Genomic DNA, 22,843 nt, shown 5'->3' with positions numbered 1-22,843 from the left:
CACTTAATGATTGTACTTATGAGTAAATGTCAGCCGTATATGTGCTTCAGAGAGCACCGTTATGTTACATATAAGAAAACTACTTACGCCATATGAGGCAGAACCCTCAATTATAATCAAGCACATGACCAACATTCCCACTTTATACCAAAAACTTTATACTTAAGTTTGGTTCTAAAATGTGGCACTACTTTTTTTTTAAACCTCTCTTTAATGACTCTGTTTGGAACAAAAGTGTAAATTATTTTTATTGAAACATACAATTATCATCCGGGAATTGGTTAATTTGTTTTCATCTTCTGAGTAGAAAATATTTGAGGAAGATATATATTTTTTTACCAGGTTGACATGGGTAGAATTATCTCACTTTTTACAAAATATGACAAACTACAGTATGTATGTCATATTTTTATAAATAGAATCATTTTGGATGAAAATATCGGTCATACTACAGTTTATTGTTCAAGTTCTAATGGAAGGAAATAAAGAGTATGTTTAGAGTTTATTTAAAATACCCATTTAAAATGTAGCTTTTATTTTTTTCACTTCATAAAATATCCAAAGATTATTTTAATTGTATTTTAAATTTATTTTCCAAACTACTAATATGTGCTGTTATATACATCAGTTTTCTTTTTTAAACAAATACTTGGTTTGATCAAGATGAAATACAGAGACCCTAATTCTTTATATTTGGGAAAGTTACTTTTTGTTTATTTTAGCTTTTAAATATTGAGCTTAGCTATATGAAGAGATGGATATGCTAACTTGACATATGTTGGTTGACTGTAGTAATCATTTCACTATTTATGTGTATATCAAAACATTAAATGTATATAATAAAAAACCCCAAACAAAATTGCTCATGAAAATAATTTGTATTCTGAAGTCATGGGGTGGGTATGTTTCTAAATGTCCAACTTACATATTTCTAAATTGATATTTTGTCTGCATATCCTATTGGTTACTGTATAAAGTGCATTAAAATCTACTTATATGATTATGGTTTTGTGTATTTCTCTTTTTGTTTTGTCAATTTTTATTTCATATATTTTGAAGCTCTTTTTTGCAATGTGATTGAAAATTGATTTTTATATCTTCCTGGTGGGCTGGTATTTTAAAAGTAATATTTTTTTTTCTTGTTTTCTCTTTATTTCTTTTTTAAAAATCTAATTAGAAAAACTCTTCTATTTTGTTTAATGTTTTTTGGCATGTAATTTTTCCATAACACTTTAATTTCTATTTATTTATATTTAAATTACTCTTTTAAGACATATATAGTTGTAATTTTTAATCCAGATCATCAATTTTGAATTTTATTTGGCATGTTCTTCTAATCACATGTAGTGAAATTACTGATATATATGTATATATTTATATATATATATTTTAAGTACATGCATGATTTTTAAAATATATATGATTTTAAAACTACCATCTTAGATTTATTTCTATTTGTTCCAGTTATTCTACGTTCTTTTCAATTCTCCAACTTATCTTCTTTAGATGTTATCATACATTAGTTTATTACTAATTCCCTTAACTAGTTTTTTTTTTAAGTATTCTTTATTCTATTCTATTCATTATATTTTGCAGGTGATTAATCAAGGAGTCCACTTTTTGATTTAGAGTGATCACAAACATTTTGTCCTTTTCTACTGTATCACAAACAATGGGTTTAAGTTTATTTAAAAATACTAAATAATCTAAATGCACAATTACAGATTTTCATGACCAAACTGAATGAAGTTCATTTGCCCATGTGCAAAGGAAAGCCAAACACTGAAACACCTGTCTTTGCAGCTGAAGAAAGGTTTATTCACAAGGCAGCCAAGCAAGAAAACAGGAGAAATATGTCTCAGATCCACCTTGTCTACCTCAGGAAAGAAGGGATCTTTATGGGGAAGGACTTAGGGATAGAGTGAGGCATGGGGGATCTTGATTGGTTAAAGGGTTTAAGGAATTTCTTCAGTGATCTGCCCGGGCATGAGCTATCTGCATGCCTCTGCATATTCAGAAAATGGCAGTGTCAGCAGGATCTACAAGTGGAGTTTTTGGCCCTCTGATAACATATGGTCACCCATCAGACATTCATGCAGGCTCAGTGGAGAGATCTTTGGGCTTAACCAATTTAGATCAGTTTGCATTGAGCCAAGCTTGCTCTAACAGTTCTGCAAAACATCTTAGGCACACAACTTTTGTGACTCCTGCACCTGAGATGTTATCTTAAAAGGCATATAGAAAGAAATGGAATAAGAGACCAGTTATGAAAATGTTATGAAAATATGAGCAATTTAAACAGGGAATACATTTCAATGAAAAAGTCACCGGTTACAGACACGGAACTATATATATATATATATATATATATATATATATATATATATATATATTTTTTTTTTTTTTTTTTTTTTTTTTTTTTTTTAAAGATGACCGGTAAGGGGATCTTAACCCCTGGCTTGGTATTGTCAGCACCATGCTCAGCCAGTGAGCCAACCGGCCATCCCTATATAGGATCCGAACCCGTGGCCTTGGTGTTATCAGCACCACACTCTCCCGAGTGAGCCACAAACCAGGCCCAGGAACTATATTTTAATGTGTATTACATGAGATACTACTCTGTATCCTATGAATGTGGTATGTTTACTGCTTTTGAGGATTTTACTGTGGAAGACTGAAACAATATGCTTTGTGAGCAAAGAGAAAGAATATAGTACACTAATCTAAAGATTTAAGAATTCTGGAGAAGCTATTGTATGTACTTGGTATTAAAGGTTGAATTAGATTTAGTGAGACACTTTCTGCACCCCCTCTCCCCCCAATAAAAGACAAAAAATAATTTGGTTAAGTTAAAAAAATATGAACCAAATCTCAGAGATAAATCATTTTGTGGATTAGTGGTGATTTGACCATATTCCCCAATTTATTAATCCTATCATCTGTCCAGCATGGGAAATAATGAGAAAATTTATATGAGTATTCCTGTTCTGGAAAAAAACATTCTCAGAAAAGTTATTTGTACACAATATTCTTTTAAGCCATCCTGAATCAGAATTCAGAAATTATGTCTCCTGATGCATAATATATAACTGTAATAATTTTAATTTAAATTGATCATTTTATATTTGTTATATTTATATTGAAGTTATATTTCCTAAAGCTCTAAATCATTGTGCAATTACTTTGTTAAGCTGGAAAAAGAGCTTTAGACTTCACTTTCTATCTTTTTTTTTTTTTTAACTTAAAGGTATATTTCAATACACTACACTTTTGGATTCCTTTTTCGAACAAAGAATTGTAGTGCCTTAGTCACATATAAAGCAATGTTAGTTTATCTAGTCTCATCTGGTAGCATAATCAGGGATGATTCAGCGACTCATTTTTATCACCGTATGTTATTTTATTTTAACTCATGATTACTAGCAGGAGAATGGGGAAAGGATTTCAACCCAGTGCAAAGCAAAAAAAAAAAAAAAAAAAATTAAAAAATGAGTTTTCATCACACCCTCTTTTCATTTATTGGAACTTGTCACTTATCCTGTTAGCTTATTTTTAGAAATAATTTCTCTAACACAAACCACAATAATTCAAGAAAATCTTTAATACACTACAATAATCTTCTGAATTCTGCCATCAAGTAAATAGATATCTTGAGCCATGCTGAATACTCATATCAACTATTTATTAAATATCTAGCATCTATCAGGAATTCTACAGGATTCTTTATATTAAATAGCATTATGTTTCATAACAACCTAAAAGGGCATATGTAAATATAGCACATTTTACATATTCAAAAACTTAGTTTCAAAAGTGAAGTAACATACTGTTAAGCCGTGGATATAAACATTGCAAATGGAAGGAAACGCTTTCAGAACTTCTCCATTCTAAAGGGTATCACTGAAAACTGTTCCTTGATGAACAAAAATGCATGAAACCATAACTGTCCTATTGATATTGTGACAATATGAGTAGCTTTCATCTTTCAGTTCACTCCATCTATTTTTATTTAATTGACCATGCATATCTCAGATTCTAGTTGCTCTGTTTTTAAATTTGACATTCTGAAAAAAATGTCTGTAAACAAGAAAGGCTATGGATCAGAGGTAATTTATATATCCCTTTTTAAAAATGTGATAGTTTGCCACTCACTTCTCAGGACGTGCATAGGAAGTAAGATTAATGCAGTACTTGCCTGGCATAAATAGTCACTCGTTCCCTAGGAGGTAGACAGCAGCACATTTACAGGCTGCATTTCCATAGACAACAGTTTATCTCTTAACACTACTTAATGTCTTTACATTATGGAGGGCACCAACATTTCTTTCAAACACAAAAATGTGATGTTTAGTTTACAATTTTTTTTTTGAGATACTATAATACACTATTTCAGTGCCTTATGTATTTAGCAGAGAATACAGACATAAAAATAAAGACAAGCACATTTCTACTTCCACAAGAGAAAAACTTAAAGTCATAATAAAATTATTGCTTCTGAACATTATACAAACATTAAATCTATCAACATTAATGGATTTCTTCAGTAAAATGTTATCTAATCCACTGAAACATTTTGCTGCTATAATTTTTTATTAGATATAATGAGGCATGCAAAATAAAGTTAGGGGCTGGGAGAAGCAGAGACAAGGAAAGACACAAGGAATTCTCAGTCAAATATATAGAATAATGTAAGTTTATATAAAGTTGAAACCATATTTTCTATTTTAAAATAGAATGCGTAGAAGGGCTTATAGCTTCTATAATCAAATAAAATTTTACGTATCATATTTTTTAAAAATTAATTTGAGTATTGAATACACCTCACTATCTCTCCCTTAAACATGGACCAATTCCCACTGATAGCTGAATAGGACTTGTGAGGCTTGATGTCTGTGGGGGAGTCAAGAAATAAGGTTCTATAACAGTAACAAATGTATACTGACATTTTTAATTTTCTCCTCTATAGAATTAAATTTCTGCTGTATTCTCAGTTTGAATGTTGTAATTTGCTACATAAATCTGTAGTTCACACAAAATATAATTCTTTGATTCTCTAAACTTATCAATTCTTACTAATATTAACTGTGCCCAGTGTGTGTTTTGTCTTATATCTATGTGAGTCTTTTTTACTCTGAAATGTTTCTGCATAGACTTAATGGAAAATTTATTAATAAGCCTTGCTTGATTATAATACAATTTCTTGTCAAGGCATTGCTTTGTTTGGGTGCTATTTAAATAAGTAATCTATCTGATTTCCTTATTCATTGAAGTCTCTGGTAAAGCCTCTGGGTCTCGTGTGTTCTACAAGGTTAAATCTTTGGTCACAGGCTTGATTAAAACATGAAACATACTGATCTAATTTCAGAAAATGATAGAGGACAAGTTATAGAAATTCATAATGCCAGTTACATTCTTGACATTAGATGATAAACAAAATTCTTCAGGCATCCCAGTAGAAGCAGCAAGTAACTTATAAGTGCTAAACATTAAGCTATCCTTACAGTTCTGTAAAGCAATATCTATTGCTTGAAAATAGTTGAGTAATGTCTGCAGGTGTTGAAAGAAAGAAGGTGTAATTCTGAAATATTATTTGCAGCCAAGTTGTTATTCAAATGTAAAAAGCAACTGGCAGGCATCACCAAATGTGTGTCAAAAGTTATTCAGGGAATCTGTGTATCACAGGAGCCCTTCTTTAAAAAGTCACTTAACTCTGTAATACAGCCAACTCAAAAATAAATGGAAATGTCATGAAAAAGGTGAGTGCAACCTTCAATGCCAGAAGATAGTAGATTGACAGCATACATCTGGGGTGGAGGTAGAAGTGGGATGGGTGGGAACTGATCAACCCAATTGATCCAATGAATAAGGTTGAGGCTGCAGGGCCTTCAGGTAGGCTCTAGATCTACTGGTGCAGACTCTTCTGTCTTCCACGTGCACCAACATTATCTAAATTCCCAAGAAACTATGCACCCTTTTCATTTGTGGTTTCAGTTTTTCCCACATTATATGGATCTTTTATTGTATTATACCTGGAATAATTGTCTGGTTTACTTCTTAATTTCTACTTCAGAACCCCTAATTGTTGTTACATGGTACCATTTGGCCTTTCTTTTTTTAATCTATTATCTTCTAATTAATTATATCTTTGTCTCCTCTCTTCACCCTTACCTTATCTTAAATATAATACCAATTATTAAAGTTTAAGCTTTATTCTGTTTATGGTTCTAATTAGTTTATTTATTCTATTAGGCCCTTGTTTAGAATCTCCATTCTTTCTTCCACCCTAAATTCTTCATTTTTATGTTTGTGAATTAACTTGTTGTCTTGACTTGGTGTTCTTGTTTATTGAATCTAGTTGCCAAAGTTCTACAGCACAAGTAATTCTCATGTAGTTGTCTTTCTGTTCCTTTGGATATGTTTCATCACAAACTGGAGTTTTTGTTTTTTTATTTCATACTGCTTTGTTTTAGTCAATATGTTCACATAGTTGCTGCACCATCGTCTATTGATTTTGCTTAATTTGGGATTTCTATTCTCAGATCACTATATTTTACTATAGGTGAATTCTCATACTCTCTGTTTTTGTCTTGGTGAGGTGGGCTGAAAAATGCACACTCCCTCTCTTCCCCCCAAAATGTCAACTTCCTAATCCCTGGAACCTATGAATATGTTACTTTCCATGGTATAATAAATTTGTATTTTAAGCCACTCAATTTGCAGTAATTTGCTATAGCAGCAACAGAAAACCAATACAGTAAGAACAATCTGTTCTCTTAGATCTAGACCTAATCAGAGCCATTTTTACTTTGGGGGAAATTCTTCATTTTTTTCCAGCTTAAAATTTTTAGACTATTGAATTAATAATACCCTCAGTCATGAGCCTATTAAAGAAACCACTTTTGATTACTTCATTGAGTTATATTTTCTCTTTATCTCTAATCTGATGCTCTTCCCACAGGCATGTATTTTAGTTGACTTGACTTCTTCTTGGAGATTAATTCTATACTTTGTACCTACCATAATTTATCCTTTCTTCTTGAGTTAGAAACTGAAAATTCCAACTCCCTCATAGCATAAATAATACTGGGGATATCATCCTTGTAAATATCCCTTATAGAGTACTATTATAAAGCCATAGGTTACATGCTTATTACATTTTACAAAATGTTGCCTAATTGTTCCCCAATATGGCTACATAGGTCAATACTTGATTTTAGTTTATAAAGATTCCTCTTTTCATCCATAATCTCTACAATCATTTATTTAATATAGTTTGACCCTCTAATTTTTACCAATTTGATACATGAAAGATAGTATCTATTTTTTGCTTTAATTTTACTTTTTTCTGATAGCTAAAAAAGCTGAGAATTTCTTGGTAAATGTGCCTGTCATTCAGTGGCCATGATGTGTGAAGGGAACATCCAGAGGCAGGGCCTATTGCAGGTAAAGGACACTGAAGGGGGCTAGGTCATGGCCTGGTTCCTTATGATAATTACTAACATTGAAAGTAAACATATTGGGCTGAGCCCGTGGCGCACTCGGTAGCGTGCTGCGCTGGCAGCGCGGCGACGCTCCCCCGCCGCGGGTTCGGATCCTATATAAGAATGACCGGTGCACTCCCTGGCTGAGCGCCGGTCACGAAAAAAGAAAAAAAAAAAAAAAAGAAAGTAAACATATTGACCCTAAGAAATGAGGTGTGGTCTGTGGTGGGTGGGATGAAGAATGGAGCTGCCCCAGAGTTCAAGTCCTATACAAGACCCAGGTGTTTTCAGAAGACATAGTATGGGGCCTAAAATAGAAGCCTGCAGAGTGAGGCCTTCGGGCTTGAGAAAAGCAGAATTCCTGACAAGGGCCAGGAGTTGTAAAGCCAAAGGTCACCGCTTCTTCCAAACCAATGGGAATGTGATGAGAAAGAGTGGCAAAAGAGACATGTCTCTTTATGAAGATATAGATTATTCTCAATAGCAGAGGAAATTCAATAAATGTTATTGTATGAATTTATGACATGTTCTCAAATACACATCTGTATACCAACATACATTTCACATATTTATGTTTATATGTAAGTAAAATAGTACAAATAAGATACACTATTTATTATTTGTATGAGATGAGCATGGTTCAAATACCAATCCTGTCGGTTACTGCCATATCATTTCCACCAGAGAGATTTTGTAATGCAGTATTCCCAGACACATTAAAGAATTTCCTTTGTTTAATACAAGTCATCTATCTTGTAGTTTTGGTGTGATGTGCAAAATATAGAAATTCAAGTTAAAGATAGAGTTTGCAATGTATAAAAGGAATCACCACAGGCAGTGGGTTGTAGCAATCCTGCAGTCCTGTGACCACTAGCTGAGTCTTTAGAATGCAGTGATGTCATCCATAGGTCACAATGTACTGCTGAGGCCTTACTGATGACTTGTAACAGACCTGACAACATACTGAACACTAGTCAGGACAGTGATTTGGTGAAGATAGCCTATTGAGTGATTTGTTATTCTTGAATGGACAAATTTCATTCTTTGCCATCATCAGGTGTCTCTCTGAGAGAAGAGATTCAGAAAGAAGGTACCTGATTTGAGTAACTCTCCAAAGAGTTGTATAATGAAGTGGAAAGAAAAAAGGAAACATCTGGAAAGCACATATTCCCTCCAAACTGCAGAGATGGCAACAGGTATGAAATAGTTTATTCTCTGGGAATAGGATAAGCAGGAGTTGCCTCCAAAAAAGGAGGAATCTAGGCTTCCTAGATGTGGTAGAGGAGGAGAGGAGAGAGAGAAAAAGAGGGAGAGTGGAACTGACTGCAGGAGGGAGGGAGATGTACGTGTGTACGCTGCCCTCCCTCAGGGCCCAGGTAGTCTGAGAGTAAAGAGAAGGTTCAGATGACACAGGCACTTGTCTCGGTGTCTTAGGACCCATGCTACCTTCACAAAGTCATTCTGCGTGACGCTGACACAGACTCAGTGATTGGTTAGTCTAGACTAATTTTTCTTAAAAAATTCTTTTCTCTTTATTTGACTTCGGAGGGTATTGAGGAAGTAAATAATGTTATGATAAGTTTTCTCCTTTTAATGAAGAATGTGTGGCTCATAGAGGTGAGGGAAACATTGAAAAAGCAAGTTTGAGCACTTAAATACTACTTGTGCAAGGATGGGAATATATAGTCATAAAGAATTTACTCAGTAGTGAAAAAGAATTGTTTTGTTTCAGACTATAAAGATGTAAATGTGAGGCTCCTATGTAAAATGTAAGAAAGAAACACACACACACACAACACCATTTAGCTGTGATGGTTGAATCAAGGAGATGGGGTTTGGCTCTTTCTGGAAAGTAAGAAATCAGATAGCTGTGGTTGCCATGGAGATTAACAGTAAACAAGTTAAAGTTACTTTCATGAGGGAAGACAATTGCTCTGTGGTGGGAGGGGGAGACTCGAGCCAGCCCCAAAGTTCAAAATAAAGGCTTACGTTCCTGAGGAGAATCTGATATTTCCAGCAAAGTTTGGGGCCTCTGCATATTTGGACAGTCACTTGGAGAAAGGTCTAGAGAGCGAGGCTGTCTTCATTCTGCCATCAATAACATTAGTGAATATTCAAAGATGTCATTGAGTGTAAACTATCAGACATGCAAAACACATACTCACACCTGTTTGTGTATACACACATAAGACATAAATAAGCCAGAGGAAGATAAACACTAATATCTAACATAATTGCCCACTTACTATGTACCAGGTCTGATTATTTGCCTCTCAAAAACACACTAAACCCCAACTTTTTAAAAATTTTTAATTTATTTTGGATCGTACATGTTTATGGGGTAGAGTTTGTTATTTCAATACATGCATATATTGTATAATGATCTAATCAGAATAGTTAGCATATCTATCACCTAAACATTTATCATTTCTTTGTGGTTATAACATTCAAGGCCTCTTTTCTGGCTATCATGAAACAAACAATACAATATCATTAGCTATTGTCACCCTAGGGCACCAAAAATTATTCTTCCTGTCTAACTGTTGAGTTCCTATATTTCTGTCTTAACTCTTTTGGAACTCAATCTGTCATACTTTTATTTTCTAAAGCAGTCATATATTACTATCCACTTACTCTTACACATTCTTCTCTGCACACTCATCTATTTTTAGCTCTTCACACAGCCTTGCATTTTGAAAACTCATACTATTTTATTATACCCTTTGATTTTCACATCCTTATGTTCTTGCCTTATTCCCTTAAATTCCACAATACGCTAATTCCTCTAGTCTAAAAGAGAATATTCCCACTGATTACATTGCACAGCAAAACCATATAACAATAAACAACAAAATACACAAATCCATAATCACAGGACATGCAATGGACATGCATAGATATGTTTCCAACTAAAACACAGACATAAAACACATATACCATTCCCACTCAAACAAAACTCACCCTATATTCCCGTTTGCAAACACCAAATCAATCACACATTAAACTCTAACCCAATTTTAAACATGTTATGAATTTATACACACCAAGCACACTGCATTCACAACACACAATTGTACTGCAATGTGTGCATAATACACATGCCAGACATATTCTCGATACTTGATTATTTTGAAAAGTTAAATGATATTGGTGGGCTTCATTAACATTTAAAACGGGGACAGTAACATAATAAAATTATGAATATTTAGTTTCTTCAAAAAAAATACCACTTGTTTTGTTTGAGGTTGTGAATCTCTAGGATGTGGGATGCAGAGAGTGAAAGTGTGAAAAATGTAGAGGAAGGCAAACTGTACCCAAACTCTTAACCAAAGCTGGTGGGAATGAGGAGACTTGAGGGCAAGATCAAGATATAAGAGCAGCATACTGAAGTATACCAGTTCCCTGCCCAAGCGAGAGATAACTGTTCAGGACCAAATCAGTATTCCTGTGTGTGTTGGGAGGAGGCAGTCGTATGTTGGAGAGAAGAGTGGTAGGAGGAGAGCAGAATGGAAACTGCTGTTTTAGCTGTAAGCTCTTGTCCCTACATGGAACTCTGTAGTTTCCTCAGGAATTTTGGTTCCTCAGTGTATAGAATTATACCCTGGGAGCAAAGAACTAGATTGTGAGAAGGTCTAGGCTCCATATGAGTGGATTTTCAGAAGAAAAGTATGGCGAAATAATGGAAGTCAACAGTTCTATCACTTCACGAGTTCTGACACAATCGGAGACACAGCATTAGTGGACGGTATGCAGTCTAATCCAAATGGAGGACGTCTAATCAAAACCCCAACACCCAATGATGATACAAAGGTTTTCTGTACATGTGTGTGAGGATTTCTAGCATGATGTAGATTTTATTTTCAAAGAACTCATAGGTCATGTCTGTTCTTAGAGCTAAGCACATAATTCAGAATATTTGTCAGTTGAACAAATGAATGAAACAGACACCCACTAATCTTTATAACTGTTCTTTCATTTTCTGGGAATCTCAAACATACACGAAAATGACCCTCAACTTGGGTACTCTTTTGAGGACAATACACTGGTCCATGATGCAAGAGATAAAAATTTTCCATCAGAACATTTCTCTTGTGACTCCTCTTTACACATGCCTTCTTATACTAGTAAGGAGAAAGGTAGAATGGAAAAGTCTAGGCAGATCAGCAGAGTAGGAATCTGAGCAAACACAGAAATCCAGCAGAAAATCTCTGCTCGGCCACTGATACAAAGGAAGGTGTACTTTGGACATAGTCATAATCTCCTGCTCTCCTCCTAGCTGAAAAATTTGAATGAGGAATTAAAATAAATGAGGATAAAATGTGAAGGTACGATGTATATCGAATTGAGGTTTCTGAAAAATAAAACAAAATAGTCAGACAGAGATGATCAAAGAAATAATGGTTGAGAACTTTTCAGAACTGTTAAAATTTTTAGAATTATGAAACATCATAAGCTCACTGTGAGAAAGACACAATAAATCCACACCTAAGTATGGTATACCAAAAATATGAAACCCTAATAACAAAGACATTAAAGCAACTACAGAGTAACACAGAATATCTTCTAAAGAGTGATTTGTCACACAGTAAACTATTCAAAGACAATCACAGAAACCTAATGACAACAGTATGAAATACTGTGCTGACAATGAAGGACAGTCTCGCTGATACATGAATAAGGGTGAAATAAAAACATTTTAAGATAAAAACCACGGAAAAGTATAAAAAACACTAATGGAAAGAACCTACTCAGAAAAATTAAACTGAACACAGAAGCAGCATGACAGCCAGGAGAAATTGGTGAGCTAAACAACTGGTAAGTCTGTAACTGAATATAAACAAGCATTCATGACTTAAGCACCAAAAAATAATGATCACTACCTTAGAACTGATAAAAGAGGTGTAATTAAAATATGGGATGGGGCCTGCCCGTGGCTCACTTGGGAGAGTGTGGTGCTGATAACACCAAGGCCACGGGTTCGGATCCCATATAGGGATGGCCAGTTAGCTCACTGGGTGAGTGTGGTGCTGACAACACCAAGTCAAGGGTTAAGATCCCTTTACTGGTCATCTTTAAAAAATGTATATATATATATATTAGATGAAAATAACATGAGACAGTGAATGGAAGTTAAAGTATTCTAAGCTGTTCAAATTGCTCAAACAAAGGGTAAAGCCATTGACTCAAATAAGCAATTCTGCACTCAGGAAAGTAGGGAAATTAGGTCAGTAGGGCCTACTCATAAGAAAACCCATGGCTCAATACAGAGTATGTGGCAATCCTTAATTTAAGGTTGATGTATTTACCTATTTGCTATTAAATGCTGTAACAAATCACCACCAACTTAGTAGCTTAAAACAACACGAACTTATTCTCTTACAGTGTTGGAGGTCAAAATTCCAAAATACATTTTACGTGGCTAAGATCATGGTATTGGTAGGGCTGGTTTCTTCTGGATGCTCCAGAGCTTCCCTACCTCTTCCATCTGTGGGAGCTTCTTGCACTCTTTGGTTTGCAGCCCCTTTGTCTCTTTACTTAAACCTATTGCTCCATGTCACATCTGTTTTCCTGCCTTTGGCCTACTTCCCCCCCTCTTATAAGTATTCTTGGGATTACATTTCAGAGCTACCCATATAATCCCAGATGATCTCCCCATCACAACATTCTTAATGTAATCACATTCACAAAGTCCCTTAGGCATATCAAGTAATATTCACAGGCTCTAGTGATTAAGATATGAACAACTTGGTGGGGGGCCATTCTTCAACTTTCCATAACTTTCATGAAATATGTTAAACACAATGACGTATGTACAATCAGCTAAACAAATATCAAAATATGATATTAAGAGCACTCTGTGTGACTTCATAGATCCAAGACATACACTACAAGCAGCTTCATATAAACAACATACGGACATTGTGTCCGTCCAGACACGGACACCTGGGTAATACGAAAAATTATTACATACCTATTTTTTTGAGTTTCAGCCAGGAAATAGACTGTGGTCCCCATGAATGTCTGGTACATAGTGAGCTATTAAGATTGGACAAATGGTTAAAATATTGTACATATGTCTTTAATTTGCATTTGATTTGACAGAAATCGTGCAGACGCAGATGGAAGATACACAGCCTGGTTGTATTCCACAGAAAAAGCAGAAAACCAGTCGTAGCTCAACTTATTTTTCCTTCTTCTCCTGGGAGTCCAAGAATATTCGTAAGTGGAGATGTCTAAACTGGAGCTAGGGTTGGAGAGCAGGGAGAGGAGATGGAAGCATGGCTGTGAGGTCTGGCTGAGATCTCCTCTCTACAACCTGATAGATGGGAGATACAGCCCATGCCCAGACCACAGCAAAAATACACATTCTTCTCCTTCTTCTCTGGGAGATGCTCATTACATCTACATAAAACAAAGTCTTGAGATTCAAGGGAAATCTGGAAATGAAGAGTGTCCAAAAGTGCAAGGGTGTCAGAGCAGCTATGCATTTGAGAAGACAGAAACCTACCAGAATGACAGTTCTTGTCAGAGAAACAGGGAAGACTTGCTCAGTCTGAATCTCGGAAGTACAACACTGTAGGTCACAAGTGTGGGCAGGTCTCTGACAAAGAGAAAGGTAGAGACTGAAGTATCTAATGAGGAAACAGTGGATTCTACATTTGCCTTCAAAAGGGGGGCAAAGCTCCCTAGCCCATCTCCCCTCATAAGGCAGAAGATTTGAAAAGGGACCTTAACCTCTGGCCTCTTACAACCTCCTACCTTCATAAACACACATGAATTTTTACCCCATCATGCCCAATTATCTTCAAGACCATATGACCTCAGGTTTATCTCTAGGCACATCAGCACAGTAGGAGTCTGAGCATACCCAGAAATCCAGAACATATGACCTCTGGTTTATTTCTGTAAACTTTCATCCCTTCATTCTCCTTTCCTTACTCCCATGTCTTTATACTCCCAGATATACTTGGATACTCATGTCCTCACACAGTAAGCCATCGTGCCCTCATTTCTCAGCACATGTACTGTATTCCTCAAATTCGCTTTCTCGTAACCTCATTTTTACAATATCACAATCTCTAACTCACACAAATAATTCACACTTGTAGAACTCTTGATTTCACATTAACAAAGCATGAAGCTATCACAATCTTACACCCGCTTCTCAAACTCCTCTCTCTTCCCAATTCCTTAGTCCCTTCACATAATCACACAATCTAGGAGTGGTAGCTGTGCCAGTTAAGAAGTAAGCATCGGAGAAAAGAGCTGTGACCAACGTTGGGAGATACATTCTGGAGCTGCCCCAGAGATCCCAAAGGAGTCTTCTGCTCAAGCTCAGAAGTAATGAGTTATCACAAGGCCCAGGTCCTACAGAGCTCTAGCAACAGAGGCCAAAATAGATATCTGGAAGAGGATACTGCAGGCAAGAAATGAAAGCCAGTGGGTTTTTTTCCCCTGCAAATTCTATTTGAGAAAGCAGCAGGACTTTCATAAGATAATCTCAGGTAATAAACTGAAGCATTTTACCTACAACGTACAACAAAATTATTCTTCATGTAAACAGAAGTAGTAATAACATATAATATGTGCACCTTCCCATGTGCTGGACAAGATTGTGAGCCTCTGATTCACTGCACAGAACAAATGCACCACTCATGGGTGATCCAGCCCACCCAGGCACATCATTCCAACAAATATTTTTGTATACCTAGATTTTAGAACTTTGAACGGTAACTAGATTATAACCTTCATGAGGATAAGTACCATGTGTGTTATTGTACATAGTACTTCTTGAATGTTTGTTGAATGCAAAAAAGTACCATATATCTGATTTTCCCTCTCTTTCACAGGAATCATAGACTCAGATGAAAACAGTCCACAGCCTGGACCCTCTGGGTTGACCCAGGCCCACATCCAGACAGCAGAGGATTCAGACTCAAAATACTTATCCTCTGCCTCTTTTGAAGACAAGCTTGATCACAATGGTATGGGAGTAAAGAAGATGGGAAGCTAAGAAGGAATCATGTAGAAAGAGGACAGAATAATGACCTAGAATTGGAGCTAAGCTCCTTTGCTCAGCAACCCCTTCTCTCAAGGACTGCCTAGGGTCTCTTTTTCCAATCAATGGGCAAAAATGTACCATGTACTCTTTCTCTTTTGGAAAAGACTCCTAAATGATATGGACAGGAAGATTAGAAACTCAAGTGAAATCGGAAGCATATTTCCAAAAGAGGAGTCTGGAGCAAGTCTGTGAAGTCTTCATTTGAACACCTCTAGCATCATGTCCATTTTCTAGGGAACCCTTAAAAAATTTTTATCTTTGCATCTATATATCTAACTAGCTACCATCCAACTATATTTATATCTGCACCTCTCTCTATATATATATATACCTTTCTATCAGGGTAGGTATCAGTATAAATAGATACACATACATAATTCTTCATAAGTTTGCACTTCATATCCTTTATTTGCATCATTTCCCATGAAGAAAATTGAGCCAATAATAACAGCTAAGCTTTAGTTACTGCATATTGTATTTTAGGCAAGGTTCATGGTTCCCAGTACTCTGTACACATCTCCAAAAATATCACATACAAGATATCCAATCCCACTGACATCCACCACACACACATTTTTAATAACTGTTATTCACTTGTATTTTGGAGTTTTGAATGGGAAAGTCACCTAAATTTCTGTGAAAGCAAGTCCCATGGGCAGTAATGATGCCCTACACAATATATCCACTCAACATATCTTTTTATGAATGTACAAAGACCCCAGATTATCCATATCTCAATGTTGTTTTCTACTTTTTAAACTTTATTCCCCAGAATTCTGCAAGTCTCAAGAGAATGCTCCTGAGATAAGTGTGGTGGTCCCAGCCCAGGGTCAGAAAGCAGGAGAAAATTCCTCTGCTTCTGAACATTTCTCCCATGTCTCCTTGGCAAGCAAGCTTGTACTTGTTGATGAGGACGGTAAGGGAGATGCAAAGGTGGGATCTGGGCTTGGGCAGGAGATGACCTGAGCTGCTCAGCCCACTCCTACTTCACTTTCCCCATTAAAAACAGGAAAGAGCTTTGGGGCAGAGGGACTAGGACTGAAGCCTCCGAGGAGGGACAAATACAGAGGGAATGTGCCTTCAAGAATAAGACAAAGGTCCTCGGCACAAACTTCCCACATGTGAACACTGGGACAGCTGTGGGTGAGGCAGCAGACAGGGCTGACAAGTGCACGGGAACTCAATCAGAACCTTCTGCCTCAGATTGGCACAGACTCAAGCTCACACACACACACTCACACACACTTCTTCATACCAAGTATGGCCCCATTTCTCCTTCCCTTTTACTTATTCTGTCAAATACACATCCCTTCACTCTCCATCTTTCTCATTCTCTAGTAGAGTTACAGAGGTACACCCTCAGCTCCTCGTTCCTGCCCCCAATCATTCTCACACTCACCCCTCTATGCACTAATCCTATAAATACTTCACATTCCCTCACACAGACAACCTGTTTTAATTCCCCCATGCTAGACCAGGCTCTAGAAAACCCATATGCCCTGAAGAGAAAGCACTTTCATGTAGTGCTTCTCACCCATGTCACTCTATCCACAGGCCCCCAGCACCTCACAGAGCAGCACGTGCTGACAGGAGCAGGTGCCACTCCTGCACTTGTCCACATGTACTGTCACACCCCATGACACTTACACACGCTCATCACCATCCCCTCTTACCAGCTCTGGAAACACTCCCCAGATATGTTCCAGAACATACACACAACTCCATGAGACACACCACACACTCGTTCTCTACATAGGGGCACTGAGTTCACACCTCAAATAGCACATAGCACATGCAGAATTCTGAGACAGATGCATGCGCTTCTGTTCCCCATGTCCCCGCATGGGATATTCTCATGGCCATCTTAACTGCTGCAGATTTCACACATACTTATTGCAGTTTTCTTATGTTTGAAATTTTATTTCCTAGGAATCCATCAATTACCTCAAGATGTCTCCTGCCTTGGATCCTCTGAGATGTCTCGACCACAGGATTTGGAACAAAGGGAGACTTACTCCTCCTTACCACATACCTCTGTTCATTCACACTTAACCAATATGCCCTTTATGTCCTCAGATGATAAGGAAAAGAAAAGGGCCATGAAAATTTACTACATGTGTGTCCCAATGAAAAGGGGTGTGGCTGTCTTGTCAGATACAGAGGAAGGACTGGAGCCCTGACAAAAGAAGACAAGAGTAGAAGAAATGCCCTTTCCTGAGAATGTCAGTACAAAGGCCACCATCTCTGACATGTCTACGAAGGATCTCTTAGCTGACAGTGAGTGCCCCGTGGACAGCAAAGCCCATGAGGAAAGAAAGGAGGAGGCTGACAGCCCAGCAGAGCCTCCAGCTCCGGAGGAGAGTTCCAGGGCCAGGACACCGGAGACGCTGGACAGTGGCTTCAAGTGCGTGGCCTGCTGCCGGGTCTACCCCAGTTTGGAGGTCCTGCAGATGCACGTGGAGCACGGGGTCCACGAGGGCTTTAGCTGCCGCACTTTCCATCTTGCCTTCGCCCGGCTAAAGAACAAAAGGAACCGGAAAGGGAAGAAGAACAAAATCAAGGTGACAACATCTGTACACAACAGGGAAGAACACTTTGATGAGGAAACGTCCTCATCCACATCGACAGACTGATTTCAGCCCCTAAAAGAGACGTGAAGCAGCCCAGACCCTACCGAGGGAGCTTCATCTTCCCTCTGCAGCCGTATCCCCACTTTACTTCCTCATACCTACCTCCCACCACACCGCCAGTAAGACTAGAGAACCCCTATTAACAATATCCACGCTCTCCCCAGAAGGAAGGACAATGTAACAGGCCACACCATGCAGAAGAGCAAATGTTCTCTTATGAATTAAAGAACAATGAAGACCAGTGTGTCATCTTTCCCTCTAGAGTTGAGAAAGGGAGACTCACTGAAAACAAAAACTGCCATGGACTGTGCTACAGAAGAGGTTAAGGCCCCAGGAGTAGGAAAGAGCCTCAAAATACTTGGGATCCAAGGTCCTGAAAAAGTTGGGATCAGTAGCAGGGAAATTGACCAGAGATACCTCCCAAGGTTCCATAATCACTGTGGTGAAGAATTTCCTTCAGAGGAAATGCACATGGATGTGAAACACTTGACTGATGACAATGTGAGGAGAATGGGTCTTATCCATGCCTTATGACGGGAAAGAAGCAAAGACCTGTGTAGCAGTCCAGCAGAGCAGAGACCGCTGGCCCCACCATTACTGGATAAACCAAAGTTCACAAGACTCACAGAACCTCCAGGTTTATTCCCTGGCCTGAGTCCCTTCCAAGAGGCACAGGACAAGGCAGAGACAAGCCTGTGTCTCAAGGAAGGGTTGAAGTGCAGGCCAATCATGGTCCTGCCCTTTCCCTGGAAGTGACTGAGATATCGCTGTCAATTCCATAATTTTCATGCTTGGGAGAAGATGGCTAAGGAGCTTCAAATGAGTCCACAAGGAGTGGAATTCTTTTTTTATTTTTCCCCCCTTGGGAAAAAATTTCCATGGTATACTAAGAACCAGGAGTAAAGGCTGTTTCCTCAAAGGTGTCAAGTATTGCTGGGGAAGGAGAGAAATAGGGGCTACTCTTCTGTCATGGACCATTGTTGTCAACTTTTGACATGATTTCCTTCCTGGAGGATCCCCATGTTCTTTTAAGAAATTTCACAATTCTCAGATCTTATTATTTCTTTAGGTTACAGAATCAAATGTCTTGTTCTAAGTGACAGCAGAGAGGAGTCAAACATAGACAAAGCTGTAGAGAGTTTGCAAAGCATGGTTTATACTGCAATAAATGAAAGTGTGTCTTGTTTAGGGGTGCCACTGTGTCCCTGCACCATCTTTCTTTTTCTTTCCTGCCTTTGGAAAAAGAAAACTGCCAGAGGGAGGAATTTTTTGCCCCTTCAAGACCCAGGCTATTTCCCACCTGATGACTTTCATCCTCCTGGGTATTATTTGAAAATTTCGCAAATGTACTGTTTAAAAATAGGTTTGCTCTTGATGTATTAAAAACTTAAATGAATACATATGCACACTCAGGCACATTGATAATGTCCTTTCACAACCAAGCAAAACAAGCTCTTGTGGGATAACTTGTTGTGTCTTCAAATCCACTGAAAATGTAAACACCTAATGAGATTCAAATGTTATTAGCAGGTCATATTGTCTCAATAAAAAGCCCATGAAAAGTAGTTTAATTTCCTTTTATGTGACATTAGCCAAACTTGGAAGAAGAATGGAAGGAGATGTTTGGGGATAAATATGACAAGTTTCTGTTCCTGGATATGGAAGTAGAAAGAATCTTCTGTTCTTATCCTTTAGTTCAGAAAAGAAAAGAGTCATTTGTAGTTATAGTGTGGGAGGTCTAGAAGAAAAGCAAAAGAGAGAGAGAGAGAAAGGAAAAAAGCACCTCGTTGCTCCAGGAAGAGAAGCCAGTACTTTTTTCCCCCTCATTGCTAATGATGGTGGCTCTTCCTGGAGCAGCTGAGCCAGTCTGTCTCTTGGATGAGTTCTAATGAGACCTTTATCTTCTTCACATATTTATCTGATATCTTTCACATATTCACTCTGTATATACACCTTTGCCTGGAGGTCAGAAGCTGCAGGAGAATCTAAAATTCAAAGAAGTAAATCAACAAGCAAACCTAAAAGAATAAACAACCAAATAAAACCTAAATGAATATTTACTAAAAACTGATTTTCATAATACATTGACACCTCCTCTAAGACACCTATCAAGTAGCCAGTAACTAGTATCTCTAAGATGAGGAAATGACTTCGAGGAGAAATGAATATTTGTACATAATAGAATATTTATCACCCCAAGAACTTAATCAAATAGGATTCGAGGAGAGTATTGCCATTTACATAATAGATTTTGTAAGGATAAAACTATGTACAAATCCAGTACATAGTACATATATGAAATCGTTACCAGCAGACCTATATTTAAATATGAGACATAGAAGCTTAAATGTGAGTAAACAGCATTTTAAAGAAGTCACTAATTCAAATGCCCTCATGGCATAGACAAGCAACGTGGGCCTGGTGGAGGGGCAGGGGTGATTAGGAGTTGGGGGCCTTTGGTGAACTGAGGAGAACTTGTTCCATTTAAAGGGAGGTGGGAGTCAGCGATGGTACTCAGCTCCTGCCTCTTGGTGACGTGCAGAAATATGAGCCTTTATTGACATATGGCTTGATTTTTCTGAGAAGCCAGAAATCCTGATTTGTATGTTAAAAGTCCTGGTTTTTAAACCATCATGTGGGCCAGACAACATGTGTTTTAAGGGCAAGATTTGTCCTACCAGCCTCTAGTGTGCAACACCCGTTTTGAAAGTCACAAGTTATTTCTTACTGGCTTAATCCTGGCTAGAGAAAGGATATCTGAGACCTGGCAGACAATGCTGTGTGGTATGCACTATACTTCTCTTAGACATGTTTAAAAATCTTCCAGGAGTCCAGGCCGTAGGCGTGGCAGATGTCTGGAAGACAAACACCACTTCTAATCAAGGTAAGATCATGGATTTTCCCAGAGCGGCTGTGAACAAGACCCTCCTTTAGAAAAGATCTCTACGTTCTTTAACGTGAATTCAAGTGTCCCTGTCATAACAGGAAAAGGTGGGCTGCTTGTGTCTGAACATTTTTCCCATCTTATGCTATGCATATTGGCAAAACTAAGAGAACATGTTCTTAAGAATTAGAGGAGCAGTAAAGGAATGGATCAGATGACTTCTCAATGACAGTGCTGATGGCAACAAAATTCACATAAAGATTTACATGTTCACTAGAGAATCATCCCCCAGGGTATCACTCACACACCAACACATGTAAACACATCAGAGATTCTGCTTTAGTATCAGATACATCAACAAGATTAAAATTCAGGTTAATAAGACATTTCAAGTGGGCAGTTTTCTTTTTTTAGGGAATCTTATTGTAAATATATTCTTTAGTAAAGAATTCTTTTAAACATATCAAATGGATATGTAAAGGGTCTTTATCAATTTCTATTTCTGTATAAAATAAATCTATTTCTATATAAAATAATACCCCAGTATCTGGAGATCAGTCTGATGGCTAAATCAAGCACACAGAAAAATTATAAACCCAAAATATGTTTTAAAAGGCAGCTTTGTCCGAGGCAGCACACAAGAGGCCAGTGCATCACACCTTAATGCAGAGAGGCAAAGTGGGCCAGAAACTGGTAGCAACATCTAAAACTTTGTCATTTTAGTGCCCAGAAGGAAGGGGTATTTGCACTGCCTGGCAATGGATGTCAAAGGCAAGCTCTCAGGAGCAAGTGATTTTGTCCTGCTGAGATAATCAGGCTTTACTGTACCACAAAGGACTCAGAAGACCCAGCTTCAATGTTAAACTAAAATGCTACTGGAAGGAGATAAGGAATAGATTTCTGCCTAGTTGAAGCTGGATTTTTCCTTTAAAACGAATCCAAAGAAACCTCTGAGCCTTGTCTATTTGTGCTGTTTATCAAAATCTGGGCTCCCCCAAGATATAAGCCAAGTGTGAGAGGCAAATTTCTGTGTAGTTTGGATCTGAAGCTTCCTAAGTGCAAACACTTAGAGGAACTGCTTACTAGGAAGAGCACTGAGAAGGCCATGGGCACAGACCTTGACCTTCATTCAGCCTTCAAATTGGTCATGCTTAGTTCATCAACAGTTTAACAAACTTCTTGAGCACCCACAACGTACCAGTACCAGAGATAAAAATATGAATAAATCATAGGAACCTACTGTTTGGGGATGCAGGTAGGGAGAGTTGAGGCAGAGAGAAATAGATACAAACAGATCATTTGATCATTTCAATACAGTGTGTTAATTATACGCACACATGTAGATACATATTCATGGGTGTTAACAATACAGATGAATATGTGTGTATGCATGTATGTATAAAATACCAGCAGCTCATTTTATGAAAAATACTGCATTAAGACTGTTGGGAAAATAGAATAATTTAATCAGGCTCCCCTCGCCTCAGGGCCGGTTGGGGGTGGTTCAGTAAACATTGTGCATGGGCGGGGGTGTAAGTGCACCTGCATGGCACCACCACGTTGGCTGGCATTTACTGCCTGGGGCAGCCACAGTAAGTGTGGCCATGTTTTTCCAAACCTATGGCTTCCAAGGACCTTTTGGCCAGTTACCTAGCTCATAGACCTTTGTGAAGGGGTCTGGTGACCCAGCCTGGCATGTGAAGGGTTTGTGACCCAGTCTGTGAATGGGCTTGAGGGGTCTGGGAGGTCCAGACCCAGCCCTAGCTCAACCATCGGCCCAGTCAGT

At 37.7% G+C, this 22,843-nt stretch overlaps 1 protein-coding gene across 1 annotated transcript in view; it reads left to right on the top strand.

Moving 5' to 3' along the window:
* LOC134370492 (uncharacterized) overlaps positions 1–17,723 on the top strand; it is a 90,652-nt gene extending 72,929 nt beyond the window's left edge. The window contains exons 9-11 of the mRNA XM_063087593.1: positions 15,332–15,466; positions 16,316–16,459; positions 17,473–17,723. Coding sequence (XP_062943663.1) covers positions 15,332–15,466; positions 16,316–16,459; positions 17,473–17,723 — 530 coding nt within the window. The remainder of the gene's footprint in view (positions 1–15,331; positions 15,467–16,315; positions 16,460–17,472) is intronic.
* The last annotated feature ends 5,120 nt before the right edge of the window (positions 17,724–22,843 follow it).

This window comes from Cynocephalus volans, chromosome 2 (assembly GCF_027409185.1).
Source record: "Cynocephalus volans isolate mCynVol1 chromosome 2, mCynVol1.pri, whole genome shotgun sequence".
Taxonomy (NCBI): domain Eukaryota; kingdom Metazoa; phylum Chordata; class Mammalia; order Dermoptera; family Cynocephalidae; genus Cynocephalus; species Cynocephalus volans.
The sequence above is the reverse complement of the archived record's forward strand: the minus strand, read 5'-3'. Positions and strand labels throughout refer to the sequence as shown.